This window comes from Lipotes vexillifer, unplaced genomic scaffold, assembly GCF_000442215.2.
Source record: "Lipotes vexillifer unplaced genomic scaffold, Lipotes_vexillifer_v1.1 scaffold1020, whole genome shotgun sequence".
Taxonomy (NCBI): Eukaryota; Metazoa; Chordata; class Mammalia; order Artiodactyla; family Lipotidae; genus Lipotes; species Lipotes vexillifer.
The window spans coordinates 511914-531725 of NW_006771500.1; the positions used below are offsets into that span (position 1 = coordinate 511914).

At 39.8% G+C, this 19812-nt stretch overlaps 1 protein-coding gene across 3 annotated transcripts in view; it reads right to left on the reverse strand.

The window, feature by feature from the left end:
- The window catches only part of RBMS3 (RNA binding motif single stranded interacting protein 3), a 242066-nt gene that overhangs the window by 216123 nt on the left and 6131 nt on the right, over positions 1-19812 (reverse strand). For all 3 annotated transcript variants that reach the window (XM_007446814.1, XM_007446812.1, XM_007446813.1), the window contains exon 2: positions 9466-9545. In XM_007446814.1, the coding sequence (XP_007446876.1) occupies positions 9466-9545 (80 nt within the window). The remainder of the gene's footprint in view (positions 1-9465; positions 9546-19812) is intronic.

Sequence of the window (19812 nt, forward strand, 5' to 3'; positions counted from 1 at the left end):
CACATTGCTTCATCTTTAAGGCCAGCAGTGGTGGCTCAAGTCCTTCTGTTGCATCCCTCTGAGCTCCTGTCCTGTCCCCTCCTCCACTTTTAAGGACCCCTGTGATTACCCTGGGCCCACTCAGAATAATTTCCCTACTTTCAGGTCAGTTTGTTAGCAACCTTAATTCCACCTGCAACCTTAATTCCTTTGCCATATTCACAGGGAATGGGGATTAGGTCTTAGAGTTCTTTGGGGGAGGAGGGGCATGATTCTGCCTATCACAAGTAGATATTGACTCATTTAACAAATAATTATTGGTACTCTTCTGTGACAGGCATTGGGTTAGATGCTTGAAACATGAACATCAAGGTGCAGTCTTTACATTCAAATAGTTTATGAGTTGTTTGAGGAAAAGGGAAAGATAAACATTAAAGTTTTTTCTTAGAAAAATATACAACCTAATTGGATAAATATGTCTTTGAAATATATGAATTCTAAAAAAAGATCAAAAACATGCCAATATCCTTTGAATGATTTCTTCTTCTGTAATGAAAAATGACTAAAATAATAAATAAACTAATTGATTCATCATTCATAGGCTTAAAGAGGTAAGAAATCAGAGGAAACAGTTATAAGATAAATGATGGCTGGTTCAGAGCTCTCTTAATGAGCGTTTTCATTTATATTCCTCTTAAAGTATTTTCTTAAACTTTGCAGACTTTTCATTCTAAAAAATTAGATCATAAATAGTGAGCTGTGTACATGGCAGGCTTCTTGATAGTTACGAGGAGAGAGTGGCGAGAATTTAATTCAGGCTACTATCCATTTATCCCCAAATTGGTTAGAATGTATTTTTAAATCAATCCTATTAAATGAAACTCTAGATGTGGAAATGCACTAAGCACTTAATTATTCAGAGCTTGGTTTCTATGGCTTGTGTCTTAATTGGTCTTAAGCTACTCAAACCTCTTTGCTTGCTAATAGGACTCATTCGGACAGACACTCATGGTTTAACTACTCATTAGCAATGCTGACAGAAGGCCAAGCCCAACATCATTTTAGGAATAAAATTAAGGCTTTGTAATTTATTGTGTAAGTTTTTTTTTTTGGCTGCGCTGTGTGGCATGTGATATTCTAGTTCCCCAATTAGGGATGGAACCTGGGTGCCCTGCAGTGGAAGCACGAAGTCCTAACCACTGGACCGCCAGGGAATTCCCTTGTAAGTCTTTACTGTGAAATCTTCAATGCAGAAAGTTTTGAAGACCTGAATGGAGTTATTATTTTACATAAAAATAGATGAGATGGTTCGTGATTCTGGAGATGTATAGAAAACCTCTTCACCTCTCTTCTCAGTTCCATGAAATTTTGATTTGCTTAAAAAAAATCAGATTCTGGAGCCGAGTGCAGACTCTAGACAGATTCTGCTACTATTCATTGGTGCTTATACATAATTATAGAAACTATATGGCCAGCAAAACATATTGTCCATGTCATATTGATTAAACACTACATATTGTATTATATATCATTATATTATAATAGGAATAATAAGCCAATGCAGTACTTCCTATAGGCAGAGAGAAGTGACTTTATGCCAAAAGGAATAAAAGCACAGACCAAGAAACTCTCTTTTCTGTTTATTCTCAAGATAGTCACATTTTAATGTGAAAAAAGAAAAAAAAAAAAAGTACAGCATAGTAATAGTGCCTAACTAGATCCAGTGGCAAGTGACATTATTTCAATATAAATCAGGCAATATTATTTTCTGTGTCGGAAAGCAGAATTCACCACTGTCCCATTCAAGAATGAGTTCTTTAAAGAAATAACAATTTGATTACCAGCATAACACCTTGGAAAGCAGTCCTGGAAAATGAGGCTTTTTAAAAAGCAACTAGAATCTTTTTCTCAATCAAATTAAGTGTGTTTTTTTCTCTCTCTCTCTGTACATTTAGTTACACAAATGTGTTGTAGAGAATTTTTGTCAGAAATTAAGAAAAGATTTAAAGATTTCTCTCAATGTTTTCCTCCAAGTCTGCTGATGACACAGAAGGTGGGCATCCCCCATACGCCCTCAGGAATTCCATTAAAAGCAAATATAAGTATGAGGATCATTTGATTCATGGAATTGTGCATCAACTTCAAAGAACATTTACTGAGAATCTACACTGAGCTAAACAATAGCACTTGAAGCAACAACAATAATAAAAACAAATAAAACAACTAAACAAAACCCTGGTTCAGCAAACTCAGAATCAAATACATAAACAAAAAATCAGTCTTCACCCTCCCTAACCTTCTCCTATGAAGATTAGAACTTTAGGGAAGATCAAGGGAAGAGTGAAGGTTAGTGAGGAAGTCTACAACCTTGTTGAAAACCCTCGCAACATACTGATCAGAAGGCCCCAGTTGTTCAACTAAAGATCATTTCACTTCCATCGACTCCAGATGTTCCCACACTGGACCCATTATCAACGGCCACCACTCTACCTTTATCCAAGACCAAAATCTCACAAATTCTTTTCTTTGTGTCACGATTTTCTATGCCCGCCCCTCACCTTCACTCTGCTGGCATTATGACTCTTTCCTGGGCCCTCATTCTCTCCCCATTTTCATCAACGACCCACCTCTTCACGTCTGCAGTTTTTCTAAGGTCAACCACGTCACAGTGGCACTTCATCCTCATTGTCTTACACATCTCTCTTGCTAAATTTAAACTCTGACTACCATCTGTCTAGGATCACTGATATTCACCTTTATCATCCCTAATACATGGTTCATAAATGCTACTATAAATTTTTAAAATAAAGTGATGAAAACAATATATTTGGTCAATGAAATTCACTTCACTACTTAAGCTGTATCTCCTTTCTTCCTCTTGGCCAGAAGTTTTAAATCAAAACATAATTCTCTACCACAATTGCTGGATCACCCCCCTTAATTTGAGTTCCCCCAAATCAGAGCCTGGAACAAGATAGTTTAATTGGGAGCTGATGCCAAGAAGCAGAAACATAATAGGAAAGGAAAAGAAAGTCAGGGAAGAAAGAAAAGCCAATAAAAGGTGCCTCACTGAGCTTGTTACCACAGTGCGAAACTCCTAGAATCTGCTGACTCTCATTTCCCATTGATTGAGAGTTGTACTAGGGAGTGATAACTCCCCCAAACTTTGCAGAAAACCCATATCAGGTTGAGTGAGGTTTTATAGATTTTTAGATTTTATAGATTTTCCCTGAATTACAAAAGCGGAGAGATTTGCTGGTTGCTTGATGTGGATGCTTCCTGGATGCACCCCTCTTCCTCAGCTGTGATCACAGGCAGAGGAGGGCTATAGCACAGGACCCAAAACCCATTCCAATCATGTTTAATCTCCTGAAGACGATCCCCTGTACCTTCTCTATCTGGCCTCTCACTATCCAGATTTCAAAATGTAATAATCTCTATCACTACCTTCACCGTATCAGGTATGGCTCCATAGAAAGGCTGAGAAATGACTGGCCAAGAACATAGACTTCACAGCCTCTAAGACTCTATTGGCTATGAAGTGGTCAGTTTGCTCTGTGAAATTCACTAATAATACTCCAGCAGTGTTTCATCATGAAGCAACCAACTATGGGTTTGGTAGATAGAAATAATCTAGAAAGCATCACTAACACTAAAGATGAAGAGCTCAACAGAAAGTACCTTCTAAGCATTGCAAAAATCCTCTTATTAACGAGAAATCTAAGGCAACGCCCAGTTGGGGATCAAGGTGTTTGCAAAGTTTATTATGCAAATGATGCTTTAGCTTCACAAAGAGGAAAACCTCAGAGTTAGGCAGTGCTTCTCATGAGTAGAATCAGAGATATATTTTTACTAAACTGTACACAATAATACTTTTCTGTTTGCTGCCTTTTACTCAACTATAGTTGCATTTGTGACTTATCAGACTGGTACCACTGAGGAAACACTGCTTGTGAGAGTTGGCAACATTTTCCCTGATAAAAATGTGTCTGTTGTTCAAATATTCAGAATTGTAATCTAAATTTCATTTTAGTACATTGTTGATACTATACTCTGAGGGAAGTTTGAAATTTATGCAAACAACATTAATTTTTTCCATTTTCTTTAAAAAATTATCAGACTCTAAATATCTTTCCTTGAATGCTCCCCTAAATACACATACACATCCAAAATCCTACACATTTTTTATTTACATAAACATACAATCGTTAAATTACATATCAAAGGATCAGGGACTTCCCTGGTGGTGCAGTGGTTAAGCATCCACCTGCCAGTGCAGGGGACACGGGTTTGAGCCCTGGTCCGGGAAGATCCCACATGCTGCGGAGCAACTAAGCCTGTGCGCCACAACTACTGAGCCTGCGTCCCAGAGCCCGCGAGCCACAACTACTGAAGCCCATGCACCTAGAGCCTGTGCTCCTCAACAAGAGAAGCTACCGTAATGAGAAGCCCACGTACCGCAATGAAGAGTAGCCCCTGCTCACCACAACTAGAGAAAGACCACGCGCAGCAACAAAGACCCAACGCAGCCAAAAATGAATTAAAAAAAGGATCAAGAAGGCACACAGTTTTATTTTACTGATTAGGAAAACATGATTCATCTGCCCAAATTTCTGTTGATCAGAAGATTTGCTAAAATTGAAAAGATCCCCAAATAGGGTGAGGTCTCTCTCAACCCTTCCCTACTTCTTGGAGTTCAACTGGGATTAGATATAATTATCCAAAGAGTAATAAAATCGTACTAAAAGTGGGTTATTCCATTGTCTTCTGAAAAGACTGCTCCACTGATAAGAACGTGTGCTTACAGGCAAAAGCCTAGTTTAAGAGCAAAACGTGATTTCTTTTTCCTCAAACCAGTCTGGATGTTCTGCTCGTCAATACGTGTTCTTAGATGCTGAAGCCTTTCCACGTGATGCTCCCGGGCTCTTTGAACGTGAGCTTTTCTAGTTCACGCCCTACAGATCCCTGAAGTGCCCGGGAACTTACCCTTTCTGCTAGAGGTTTTAAAATGGAATGCTTTGGGGCTGCACAAGTTGCTGTGCAATTTGTTTTGGAACAAAGAAATGTCTGGGGTCAGGCAAGCAAGCAACTAATGATGCTTCATTTTGTCCAGAAAACATCAAGATCAATATGTACGACATGCGACATTTATGGAACAGTGTTTTCTTTTCCCTCTAGGGGAGGGAGAAAATACAGGATGATCCCTTTCTGCAGAGCAATGACATGACTGACGCTATTTAACATGTCTTTGGCCGCTGCTTGCCACCTGCTGGTAGCAACACGGCCACATGGTCTTAGTTAATTTCCTGTACCTCACATACCAGAATTCAAATAATTAGATTTTCTTTGATGTATATCTAGCTTCAATGATCCAGGTAGCCAAAATCTGGGGACAACGTTATAATTCAAAGTGAACAGAGCTAGTTCTGGGAGGCTGTAATAGGCATTAACAATCCATGATGTATTCAATAAAATTAAATCTGTTATGAACAAATAGGAGGAACTCATAGAGAGAAAGCCTGATCAATGTCAGAGTTTGGGGTTGATGTAGATTTTTATCTTGTTTTTCTATAGAAATGACACAGGATGGGATTTGGAAACTAGATCATCATCTCAGGAAAATAATGAACTTTGCACTTACTTTAAGAGGAATCACTGTCAAGAGTGACAGAACACAAATGGCACATTTCCCCAAGTTATCTCTAATGAAGAAGGAAGGGATGTGAATATGGTACCGATTTCTCTCTGCTTTGCTTAGAGGGAGGTTAGAAGCAAGGCTCACTCTTTTCCACAGCTGTCTTAGGGTCTGAAAGATCTTAGGTCATTTTTGGATCCTTGTGGGTCTCTCGTTCACACAACCTTAAAGCACTGCACTGAAACCATCCATGTGCTGTTCTAAAAACCCACAAATCTCTGAATTCAAAATGCCAAATCTTGATAAAGTGAAACACTGAGGTTTTTACAAATTTTTAAAGTTCTATTTTAATTGCAAGGGGTCAGATCAATTATAGATGATTTTAATTAGCACCCACAAGCAAGGACCATCTCTCTAAAGCTACATTAGTATTTAAAAAGTTAGGAATTCATCACTTCTTTTGAAAATATCAAAGGATTCACTAGATATCAGGGCTCACTGTGACATCCTACTCACATGCCTCAAGATGGAACAGAAAATAGAATTAAGGTATGAGTTTCTGAAAATAAGACTTCAACCATCTACAAGAAATAAGCAATGAGGACCAAGAAAGGCAAACAGCATGCACGCAAATTTAATTATCCCTGTCATGACAGAGTAAATGAACCCAGCAGTCATTTTACTGCAGTGATTTCCAAAATACCAGCCTCTTGCATTATGTCATTTTACTCCACATCAAACTTAAATATCAAAAATTATGTATCTTTAGGTTGCTTCCATGTCCTGGCTATTGTAAACAGTGCTGCAATGAATGTTGGGGTGCATGTGTCTTTTTGAATTATGGTTTTCTCCAGATACAACCTAAATATCCATTGAAAGATGAATGGATAAAGAAGATGTGGTACGTATACACAATGGAATACTACTCAGCCATAAAAAAGGATGAAATAATGCCATTTGCAGCAACATGGATGGACCTAGAGATGATCATACTAAGTGAAGTAAGCCAGAGAGAGAAAGACAAATATAATATGATATCATTCATATGCGGAACCTAAAAAAAATGATACAAATGAACTTATTTACAAAACAGAAACAGACTCACAGACATGGAAAACAAACTTCTGATTACCAAAGGGGAAGGGGGAGGGATAAATTAGGAGTTAGATTAACATATACACACTATATACTATATCTATATGTTTTTATCTATATAAAATAGATAACCAACAAGGACCGACTGTATAACACAGGGAACTATACTCAATATTTTGTAATAACCTATAAGGAAAAAGAATCTGAAAAAGAATATAAATATGTATGAATATATATATATATATATGTAAAAGAATGTATATAACTGAATCACTTTGCTGTATACCTGAACTAATATAACATTGTAAATCCACTATACGTCACTAAAAAAATTATATGTCTTCTCTTAGCATTTGAAGCCTTTATTAAACTCTATTTGACTTCCAAAGTAAGCATAAATAAGCAAATTCAAGTATTGATGATGATCGATATTGTATATTTAATTCTATTATGTTGAAGGCTAATCTCAGAAGCATAAAGTTGTATCTCTTAAGAGTTTTTAACTGAGCACAATTATTCTGCCTCTCATGGTCCCACGAGATAAAAGTGAGAGAGAAACCCATAACTAAGTTCTTGCTATTCACAATGTTTTCATTGGGTTGTAGCTATGATATTAGATAGGTTAATATCACAGCCTGCTTATTCAAGGAAGGATGCTCAGATCTTCGGGGGACTTGTAGTGACTTTATTTGTCTTTAGCATTAAATTCTATTAGTCAGCTGTATGTTCTATGGGTTAACCTAAAACAATTTCAAATCAATCAGGTCAAGAAGGATTTCACTGTCTTTTCACAAAAAGGAAGAATCATAAAAAACTGAGACCTGTATTAAAACTTCAATCAACAAAAATTTCCACCTATTTTGTTCATTCTTGAATTTTTTCTATAACCATGTAATTCACATCTAGTTTGAATGCCTTCTATATAGGTAGCCATCTGTTGGATTAAAATAAGATGAATAAGGGGAAAATCCTTTAACAATGCAATTCCTTTACTCAGTGATGGGTCTGAGCAGAGTGTCGTCTTAAAATGTCTTTTATGCTAAAAGAAAAAGAAAAAGTATTTCTCTTAAAATGCAAGGGCAGCTGACATGCTGAGATGAAAACTGCTAACTCTTTTCTCAACAACACCATATGTCTCCAATTGGATCATAATGCAGCCGGTTCTCAAGGGAATGTCACACATGGAAACTAACCAAATTGAGGTACAACTTCACTGCCGGCTCGTGATTAACCAGGGGCCCTACTTTGGGATTTTCCAGATCATCCAAGTGTCAGTCTGAAGGGCCTTTCTCCTTTCCCAACATCCTCCCAAAACTGAGTGAGTCATAAAAGGAACCTGATCCCGCCACAAAAATATTTCTCTTTTTGTTCAGACTTCCTTTTCTATATAACCTCAATATATTTTAAGGAACCAAAATGCTCAACCCCTGAACTCTCTAGCCATGGGTTTTAAATAGTAGATACTTCATGTAGCAAACACTACAGAGAGGCAGCTTAAAATCATCAAAAGGAAAAATATTGTAAGACTGAAGAATTTCACATTTTTTCTCCTGAGAATCACGGAAAATCGAAAAGCAACAAATAAACCAACGTGTACAGTCAGATATTTCCTTATCTATTTGTTATAATTTTTTTTAGAACTTCACTCAACCTTTAATATATTTTTTTTTTTTTTTTTTGTGGTATGTGGGCCTCTCACTGTCGTGGCCTCTCCCGCCGCGGAGCACAGGCTCCGGACGAGCAGGCTCAACGGCCACGGCCCACGGGCCCAGCCGCTCCACGGCATGTGGGATCCTCCCAGACCGGGGCACGAACCCGCATCCCCTGCATCGGCAGGCGGACTCCCAACCACTGCGCCACCAGGGAAGCCCCAACCTTTAATATTTTTATGCATGAGTAAGATATATTTTTGCTTCCAGTTTTATTGACATATGAGTAAGATATATTTTTAAATTTACTCACTTAATATTCAATACTTTTCATATATACTACTTCCAAATTAATATCATGTTGAGGTATTTCTAGCTCATATCCTGATACATGTGATATAGTCAATTCTTTTACATTGACTATAATTCTTAATAGCATAAAGTTATATCATCTTATAACGCGTGTCAAATCTTAAGAATTTTGCCTTTGGAAATGTGAAATGCCCTGAGGTAGCCTAGATTGGTGCTTCCTAGACTATCTCTGATGCACGGACAGCTTAAAATAAATTCAATGTGCATTTGATATTTTTGTAAAATATGAAGTTATGCACTAAGATTTCATGATAATGTCATATTGCTACAAAAGTTTCTAAATGCTTACTCTCCTTTTCTGTACTCTTCTTGTCATGGACTGGTAAGAAATGTTTGTCAACTGGCCTCAATCTATGGATGCCACTGTCATTTTATTTATAATATATCACTGTTTACATATGTTACAAATTAGAAATCAGGATACCAATATTAATGATTGGAGTCACAAACTTTCTTCACTTCGAGTGGATTTTAACCTATTCTTTGCTATGTTTTTCTTCTAATTCACTTTAGGGAATTAGCAGCAGAGATTCAAAAGACAGGCCAAAGAACAATCACCAAGAAGCTTTTGGTAGTTTTGAGAAAGATGCGTTGTTACATAGTATTAAAAAATACATATTTTTAAAGGCAAAAATTTCCCTCCCAGTGGCCAACCACGGGCTTTACTATATACTCATTCTGATAACAGCAGTGAGCCTAGATATTATTTAATGATTACTTTATGGTATTACTTACCTGGGATGCCTGGTGGTGTTTTCAGATATTTTCCATTAAAATGTTGAATTACCACTTCACATTTTTCAGTAGACTCCATTCTGGGAAAAGAAGTAAACAGGGGATCATATGCTTTCATGAAGTTGTACATATCCAGGAAAAATAAATTAAAAAGAAAAGGAAATTAAGAAAACCATAGAAAAGCTTGATTTCAGAATTTTACCAGAACTGCCAACTGTTGCCATGACCACCATGACCAGGTGGATAGAACATCACAAACTCATCACTACTAAGAGCATCACTTACTCTACTGAATGTTGCCACCGTGGACGGCGCTGTGCAGAGTCATCACCCAGACGTAATCCTGAGGCATTATCTTACTTAATCCACACAGCAATGCCTGGCACTTGAAAGTGCTCAATAAATGTGTGTTGAATGTCTGAGTTAGCAAACCGGAGAGGCAGGTCTCACTATTGCCTTTCGCACTAGTGAGGGCAGCGAGGCTTAGAGAGATGAACCACCTTGGCAGTTCAGTGGCAGAGGTGGGCTTTTAGCTGAGGCCTGGGTGACACCAACCTGCATAGGAACTACTAAGCTGTACCTCAAGGGTCTCCACAAAACAAGGGGAGGGGATGCATTGCGTTTAAACAACTGGCGGCCTACAGGAGAGATTCACGCAGCGGTGTTGTCAGCAGCATCATGACGGCTTTATTGAAGACCCACTGGGTGAGAGATAGAAGGGAGTTATTTGGGGTCCCAAATGTGGGAGAACATATATACACAAACCTCAGGTCCTGAACTTTCTTAATTTTCAATTTCAGACAGTCTTCTATTTTTTCAAACTAGGTATCAATATTCCTAGACTGGGTTTCTTGTGCCAAGTTTTGGCATCTCACATACAAGCTAATGAATAACATTCAGGGCCATAGCATCATACTGCCAACATTAGCAGCGTTGCTGTCTCCTAAGTAGAACAGTATCAGCAACATTTTCTAAATAGTAACTATATCTGGACTTTATTATTTTGTAAAACAGGGTGTGGAAGATGAAAATTCAAGGGTCAACTGTGATCAAAAGAAAGTAATTCCCACAAACGGAAACGGACTAGAGGAAAACGGACTTAAGAAATGGCACACATACATATAAAAGAATGTGTATGAAATGTGTGAAATTTTTTGTCTAAAAGGCAAAGTGTATAATTTTGGATTTTCTGCTCTGTTATTAATATGAACTTTCTTGGAATGGAGCCCTTTGACACAATTTGTAAAACTTTCCTACATCCAAATTTTATGTGTGTTTTCATATTCATATTACATGCAGAGAAAAAAAGAAAAGAAAAAATAATACATATATAAGCAAATGCCAAATAAGTTATATATTTATTACACCGAGAGGAATTCAAACGTGAGAGGAATTGCAGAAGCCAGGAAAACTCTGAGAAGTGGGCACAGGAGGACAGAAAGGCCTTTGCAGAAGTAACTAGGGTAGGGGCCAGGCTGGGAGGGGGCAGGCTGTGTCCTTGTAGATGGGGTAGAGTGAGTAGACCACTGTGGCCCAGTGGAAGGTTCACTCAGGGAAACTCTTGGAGATAAGCTGAGGGGTGCAGGCAAGACCATCTGAGTTATCAGGTTAAGAAAAAAAATTTTTTATTGAAGTACAGTTGATTTACGATGTTGTGTTACTTTCAGGTGTACAGCAAAGTGATTCAGTTATACATACATATATATCTATCTTTTTTCAGATTCTTTTCCTTTATAGGTTATTACAAAATATTGAGTAGAGTTCCCTGTGCTATACATTAGGTCCTTGTTGGTTACCTATTTTATATATAATAGTGTGTGTATGCCAAGTCTGTGAGTCTTTCTGTTTTGTAAATAAGTTCATTTTATCATTCTTGTTTTTTAGATTCCGCATATAAGTGATATCATATATTTGTCTTTCTCTGTCTGATTTACTTCAGTTAGTATGATAATCTCTAGGTCCATCTGTGTTGCTGCAAATGGCACTATTTCATTCCTTTTTATGGCTGAGTAATATTCCACTGTGTATGTATATACCACATCTTCTTTATCCAATCATCTGTCGATCGACGTTTAGGTTGCTTCGATGTCTTGGCTACTGTAAATAGTGCTATGAACACTGGGATATATGTATCTTTTCAAATTACGGTTTGCTCCAGATATATGCCCAGGAGTGGGAATGCAGAATCATATGGTAGCTCTATTTGAAGATGGTTTCAAAAGCACGTTCCATCTGGGGAGCTATAATTACCTTCTGACTCAAAACAAAACATTTTCCAATGTACATTCCTAGGAAGCATGGGAAAGATGCACATTTTTCCTGCATTGATAAGATGGTGAAGCAGAGCAGGACCAATGTCAGGGGCACACATGCAGTACCAGAGCCCTGTGCTTAGAAAAACCTTGCAGTTGGTTTAAAGTTCTGCTGTCACCATCTTGACATTCTTAATATGTTTTAAACGAGGGGTCTTGTATTTTTAATTTTCACTAGATCCCACAAATTACATAGCTGGTCCTAATATGACAAGAAAGCGCAGGAAACTAATCTGACGTTAATAGGTTAATGTTCATTTATTAGATGCCTATTGGATCCACATAGTGTTATTTTGAAGAACATCTGAAGAGTGACTCACTTTTGTGTCGAAATGCAAAACTAAAACTCTTTAAGCTTAATAATACCCACTTTTAATAAATAAAAATAAAAACAAAAATAGCATTTTATTCACTGCTTAATCACAAATTCCCCCAAATCAGAGGATATTTGGATTAGAAAGATAAGGTGAATCGTTTCCCATTCCAAATATTGAGGAGCAGCTAAGTATAATTTTGCTAACTCCTTCGCATTTTCTTTCCAGAGGAATCTTTTAGATCTTCCAACTTGTTATTTTTTAATTAAAAAAAAAAATTTATTTATTTACTTCTGGCTGCACTGGGTCTTCGTCGTGGTGTGCGGGCTTCTCATTGCGGTGGCTCCTCTTGTTGTGGAGCATGGACTCTAGGCACGTGGGCTTCAGTAGTTGTGGCACGTGGGCTCCAGTAGTTGTGGCACGCGGGCTCCAGTAGTTGTGGCACACGGGCTCAGTAGTTGTGGCTCGTGGGTTCTAGAGCACAGGCTCAGTAGTTGTGGCGCATGGGCTTCGTTGCTCCGTGGCTTGTGGAAATCTTCCTGGACCAGGGCGTGAACCCGTGTCCCCTGCATTGGCAGGTGGATTCTTAACCACTGCGGCACCAGGGAAATCCCTTAATTTTTTTTTAACTAGGAAACTTCCATTTCTAGGAACAAAAGAATTCAAATTCTGCTCTTTCTCTTTTCCCACAGGACCCACTATCCATTGTCTCTTAGGGAAGATGACCTTCTCTCCTAGCAGAGACATGAATGGGAGAGGAAATGTGCGTCCTTAATTACTACAGATGTTGCTTTATGGAATTTTGATTCCAGGAGAGCTATGGAATGAAACGCTTATGCCCCAGGGCCCCCTCCCTGTTCAGTCACTCTCTGGGTACTCATCTAGATAAAAGGCAGTTAAGAATCTAAAGCTTGCTTGCCAGAGTCCTACAAATCAAATCCTTCCCCTTTTGTCTTTAAAACGACACGGAATTCTAAATGCACACTGAAACTGGATGGGGGATAGTGTGTGTGTGCTTGGTGGCTTCATCTCGTCCATCCACCTAAAACATTTTTGTCCTGGTTTGAAAGCCTCATATCTTCCCTTTTGGATTCTAGTACGATCATCTTTTGTTAAGACTGGTTTACAGCTCCACCAAGCCCAGTGGGGGCCATTTCTGTGAACACCAGACAGCAGCGTAGAGTGTTCACTCTGGCTTCATTCAGATTTAACTAAGTATATGTCTGCAGGAGCCTTTAGAGACTCTCATCTCTGAAAGAATAAATGCAATAAAAGTCTGTTTTCTGTAGCTGCCAGTGCTTAGTGTCAAACCATGTTATGTGGCACCACCCAGCAGCGACAATTTCATTTTAATACACAGGGCACATTTTAACAAGGCCAAGCCATCCCAGCAAAGAGGGAAATCGAGGAGCTGCCGAGGGGAAAGGCTCAGAGTGAGACCCATGGAACTCTGGGGGACAGACTGCATTTGAATGGCCACCTTAGCAAGAATGTGACCATTTTCTTCTCCAGTTTCACAATTAGCCTATTTGAAATGCCAGCCCAAGCTATCTGCAATCTGGCATGCGCTCCACTTGAAACTGACACTAATATTATCAAGTGGGTCTGAAAAGGCAGCGTGCCAGACAAAGCTGCCTTTCCATGGCCCCTTCAGATGGGCCACTGAATCCCTACAACTGCACTCATTCTTTCTAGGCGGTACCTGAACCCGCTCACATCCCTCAGAAGAGCTCGTGTGCCTGGCCAACCATTCACCCGACAATGCGATGCATTAATTAGGTTACTACAACGCTCCAATCATTGTATAAAGTCTCAGGGTTTTCTGTTAGGTCTGATGTTTAAATACAAACGTGCATTAAAGGTCCTGTTTGACATTCTTTCTTGTCTCCGTGCCTAGGAACCTGGCTTCAGTCATTCAAAACGCACCACTGAATTGTGATTTAGAGAAAATTTCTTTTTTACAACAGCTCCTAATAGGTGCTAGTTTCATAGCCAATACAATCCCCATGGGCAAATTACACCAGATGAGAGCCTGATCCAATACCGGGAGAATGTTCTGGGTCAGACTTAACACACAGAGGTGGCAAAGTATTGTGTACAACGATTTGCAGCCTACCTGTCTCACCTCCATGGAGAATCTCTCAGTTTATGATCTTAAATCAATAAGCATGATTACGCACATAGTTAAAACAAATCCACCCTGTCATTTATGATGCTTAATGAAAGGTTTCCACTATTGTGAAATTTTTGTGGTTTTGCAATCACAGGCTCCGTACAAATTATTGGCAACTTAGAACATACAGCTTTGCAAGCCATTCATCCTCGCTTCCGGTAAGATTTGCTGAAAGTGTCAACATGAAAAGATTTTGTAAAAAACAAATTATGTCATTGACTTCGTAATCCATGGTAACAGTAGGAATAATAGTGAATTTCAGCAAGAAAGAGGAGTGAAGGAGTTGAATTTTCTCAGTTTTTGCAATTTGGTTTCTTCCTTCGAGGTGCCTGACATCTTTAGGAGACAAGTGTCATAAGTGTCAAATAGGGCAGTAGACTGGCCTTCCTACCACCTCCCTTTGCAGAAACTCTGACATTTTGGTGGCCCCTTGCTTAGCACTGAAGCACATTCTTCTTATGAAATGGAGCTATGGACAATATTTGGTTCATGAAAACCCACTCCAAAACTTTAGAATCACATATATTCAGGACTGGAAATACCAACTTCTACGTGGTACAGAGGAAGAAAATAACACCAGAAAGCAGTGGCTTCTCTAAGGTTGAGTTGGTGGAGAAGCCTGCAATGGAACCTTTGTCCGTTGACGCTGAGTTCGTTGGCTTGTTTGGAAGGGATGGGGCTCCACTGCTGGCCTCCTGTCATCACTCCTGATTTCCTGCCCTGATCTGCTTTCATCTGTGTTGAAGCTGGATGGGGCCGGCCATCTCCATTTCATTCAGCCATGATTAACTAGAGTAGGTGTTCTCAGAAATGGAGATTATACCGTGATGTGATATAACAAGAAGGGCACTTCACCTGTGTGGTATTCTTTCCAGAACTTAGACATAACATGGATCCCATCGTGAAATAAACATCGAAAAATGCAGAACTGGAGACATTTTCCAGGATACCTGGCTGGGACTACTCATGGAAAACAAGGAAAGTCTGAGATACCGTCAGAGACCAGAGCAAACTGATGAGAAAAACAGCCAAATGCAAAATGGTACCAGGGATTGGATTCTGAAACAAAAAGAGGATATCAATGGAAAAATTGGTGAAATTCCAATAAAGTCTGGAGTTTGGTTAATAATAATGTACTGATGTCAGTTTCTTAATTCTGACAAATATGTCATGGTAATGCAAAGGGTTAACAATGGGGAAAACTGGATGTAGGGTGTACAAAACCTGTGTATTACCTTTGTAACTTTTCTGTAAAACTAAACTTATTCCAAAATAAAAAAGCTTATTTTTAAAATGATGGTACATTAAAATAATCAGGGAACTATTTTTTAAAAATACCAGTGTCTGGGCCCCAGCTCAGGAGATTCTGACTTAATTGCTTTGGCATGAAGCCTAGGCACATATTTTTGAAAGCTGCCCAGGTGATGCCAGTGTGCAGTCAGGGTTGAAAACCACTGTTCTGGAGCTCTCTGTCAGGTACCCCAAACTGGAAACCATGGGCCAAATCCAGCCTTCACGAATGTTTTGCTTGGGCCGCAAAGAGTTTTTGAAAAATGTGAAACGGTTGTCAACATTTAGAGATTGGGAGACTTCACGTGAAAAGTTGAATTTCTGATTCCTCTTGAAAGATGCGATGAAAGACGAGATAAGGTGTTTTCTGCGTGGCAACTATGGTATAACAAAAATAAATTTGGTCTCTGTCCTTGGTTCCTAGCGCAGAACTCCTAAAACTCTGGGGATTTCCCGAGTGAAAGGAACGTCTTCTGTTATTTGTAATGGATCACTTTTGACTATACCTGAGTTTATGTTAATGAGGTAATCTAAGATGAGACCCCTAGATAGCTTCAGAATAGGGCTGGTCACCAGAAAGACCAAAGAATTAGAGGGCTGGAGCTGTCAGGCCCACTCTTCAGTGTCTGGGGATGGGTGAGGGGCTGGAGATTTGAGTGCAACCACCAAGAGCCAATGATTTAATCAATGGCGCCTATGTGATGAGACCTCCATTCAAACCACTGAACAACAGGGTTTGGAAAGCTGATGGGTAGGTGGGCACATTGATGTGCTGGGAGGGCGGACACCTAGAGAGGGCAGAGAAGCTCTGAGCCATTCTCCCACCCCTTTCCTTGCCCTATGCATCTCTTTCATTTGGCTGTTCCTGAGCTGGATCCTTTATGACATACAGGTAAATATTTAAGTGTTTTCCTGAGTTCTGTGGACAGTTCTAGTGAATTTTGAAGCCTGAGGGGTGTCAAGGGAACCCCTGAATTTGTAGTGAGTGGGGCAGAATTGTGGGTAGCCTGGTACCCCATTTGTGGTGGTGTCTGATGTGGGGACAACTCTTGTGGGACTCAGCCCTTGAACCTGTGCAGCCTGATGACAACTCTGAGTAGTTAGTGTTAAAACTGAAATGAATTTTTGGACACCCAGCTGGAGTCAGAGAATTGGATAATTAGTATGGAAAAATGACACACATTCAATGTCACAAAAATCCACATATTTGGTGTCAGAAAGGATGCCAGAAAAAAGACATCACAGCAAAGTTACTCTAGATTTGAGCAGTTGTTTTCTGTAAATAGAGCCAGTTTGCCATCATTCCAACCTACCTGTATCCATTGCCAGTCTGAAGGAGAAGTAGCAGGTGGTATTTATTGCTGACTCTGCACTGCTTTCTATTTCTACTTTTTAATAGTGGAGTCAAGAGGAAAGAAAATTAGTTCACTCATCCATGTGTGCTGATGTTTTCTGCTTAGCCCTCCCCCATATGCCTTCTCTGCTCTGCTCTATGCCCCAAAGAAGTGACCCTTCCATGGACTGTATCACCTTTGCTCTGTTACTTGATGGTTTTTATTGGTGTCACCACTGGAGGCCTGGTGGAAACAGAGAGAGATCTGGCTGGTCCTCCTCATTCTCTCTGCTTTGGCACCACGTCTGTCTGGCAAGGGTTACAACCCTCCCTGTCTACAGCGCCTCTAGGCGACCCCTCCTCCAAGGCTCTGGGTCTCACCGGGCTCTGGGCACGTGGCTTCACCTGCTGTCTGCTCTCAGGGGTAAAGGCTTCCTTCTGCGGCTCATCTCTGGGTATCTCAGCATCCCTTCATCAGTTCCCTTAACTCTGCCCACACTTCTGTAAATACTCCTCCATGCTAGCCTCTTCAGTTGGATCATCTGTGGTGAAACTATGTTTCTAGCCAGCACTTTGACGGCTGCATCATAAAACTATCAATACCCAAGGAATAAAATGATCTCTGAGGCTGTGTATTTCAAGAAAAATGTAAGAAAAAATAAGTTTACTTACACTTAGTCTGGGAACTGCTTCTTTCAGACTACCTACCTACCCCCAGCTGACATCCTTGTCTGGATACATCATAATCTAAATCTATCTTTTAACCACAGATTAACTGTGTTTAAGGGAATTTGGTAAAGAAATGGAAAAACATTCAATTCAAAAATGAAAACTGAGATAAAGAAGGAATCAATAAGTATAATATGTTCAGGTATAGAAAAATCTCACCATTCAGTGCAACTGGAACTCATTGGATCACTTTTAATCAGTCTCTTTGAGCTGCAGCCATATTTCATTCATTACTAGATATTACTATCTATTACATTTCTCTTCTTTTTTCTATAATATATCAACCTTGCGTTTTTTCTGTTTCCCAAGTATGAGGAACTGGCCCCAGCTTAGCTCTCCTTCTCTCCTCTTTTCCCTCTCCAGACCCACCAGGGAGTCTCATGCTGGTTTCTTCTTATCATGTGCATCTTAGTTTAAATGCTCTCTCCTCAGAGGGCTTTCCTGTCCTTTACCTCAAACCTCTCATTTTGTCACATTCTCTATAGCACCCCTATGCTTTATTTTGTTTTCATAGCACTTTAGTTATTTGATATTAATTGTTGATACTCATTATTTACTATTTTATGTTTGATGACATACTTACTGTGTCCCCAATCCAGTAGAATGCCAGTCAGTGAAAGCAGATACTTGTCTGTGTGTGTGTGTGTGTGTGTGTGTGTGTGTGTGTGTGTGCGCGCGCACATCTCTAATTATCACATGTAGAATAATTACTGGCACATTACTAGTGCCCACATATTTACTGGGTGAACTGAATGAATGCATGGATGAATACATTTTACGGGACTTCCCTGGGCGCAGTGGTTAAGAATCTGCCTATCAGTGCAGAGGACACGGGTTTGAGCCCTGGTCCGGGAGGATCCCACATGCCGCGGAGCAACTGAGCCCGCGAGCCACAACTACTGAAGCCCGTGCGCCTAGAGGCCGTGCTCCGCAACAAGAGAAGCCACCACAACGAGAAGCCCGCGCACCGCAAGGAAGAGTAGCCCCCACTTGCCATAACTAGAGAAAGCCTGAGCGCAGCAACAAAGACCCAATGCAGCCAAAAATAAATAAATAAATAAACAAACAAACAAATAAATAAATAAAATCAAGATGTCAGTACTCTGTAATGACCTATATGGGAAAAGAATCTAAAAAGGAATAGATATATGCATATGTATAACTGATTCACATTGCTGTGCATCTGAAACTAACACAACATTGTAAATCAACTATACTCCAATAAAAATTTTTAAAAATATACATTTTACATATCAGGAAGGGAGGCTAAAAGAGTTTAAGTAACTAGTCCAAGAACACAGACAGGAAGAACAGAACTAAGGTGAAAGCTAAGTTATTTCTGACCATAAAGCCATATTTATAACCACACGGATACAGACGGATGTTAGGTTGGTCCAATTCATAGCAAGCAGAGCATGTATGAAAGATATTAAATAAAAGAGGCTCACATGTGCCCTCCAAATGATATTTCAAAGTCTTTCTCTTTATTGGCTGGAAGCCAACAACCTACCTGAAATCCCCACAGCCTTCAGGGCCCAAGAGTCCCTGCCATGGTTTGTACTTAGGGCAAAGCTCAGGGTAAAGAGATCTTACAGACCCTGAGCACCGGGAACGGCCGCTATTTCCAACTGCAAGGTGACAAAGTTCTCCAATTTCAGTTTCACAAGGATAAATAATATTCAGAACTCTCCTTCCATCCCACGGACGGCTGACTTTGGAATAACGCCATTCCAATTTCAAGATAACAGAACAATAAACTGTATGTTTTTTTCTCCTTTTCTAAGTTTTTATAAAAGCATGTATACAGAAAGATCGAAGACCAGGGGATTTCAGAATAATAGATTATTCAATGCAATTTAATTCATTTGTGTGTTTGGTTGACAGGTTGGTTGGTTAGTCTGGGTTTTGAAACCCAGGGCTCCTAATACACGGAAAAGAAAGTAGAGTGATCTGCCTTCTCTAGCCATGACCATGACTTTCTGATGTTAAAAGACAAACAGACAGGGCTTCCCTGGTGGCGCAGTGGTTGAGAGTCCGCCTGCCGATGCAGGGGACACGGGTTCGTGCCCCGGTCTGGGAGGGTCCCGCATGCCGCGGAGCGGCTGGGCCCGTGAGCCATGGCCGCTGGGCCTGCGCGTCCGGAGCCCGTGCTCCGCAGCGGGAGAGGCCGCAACAGTGAGAGGCCCGCGTATCGCA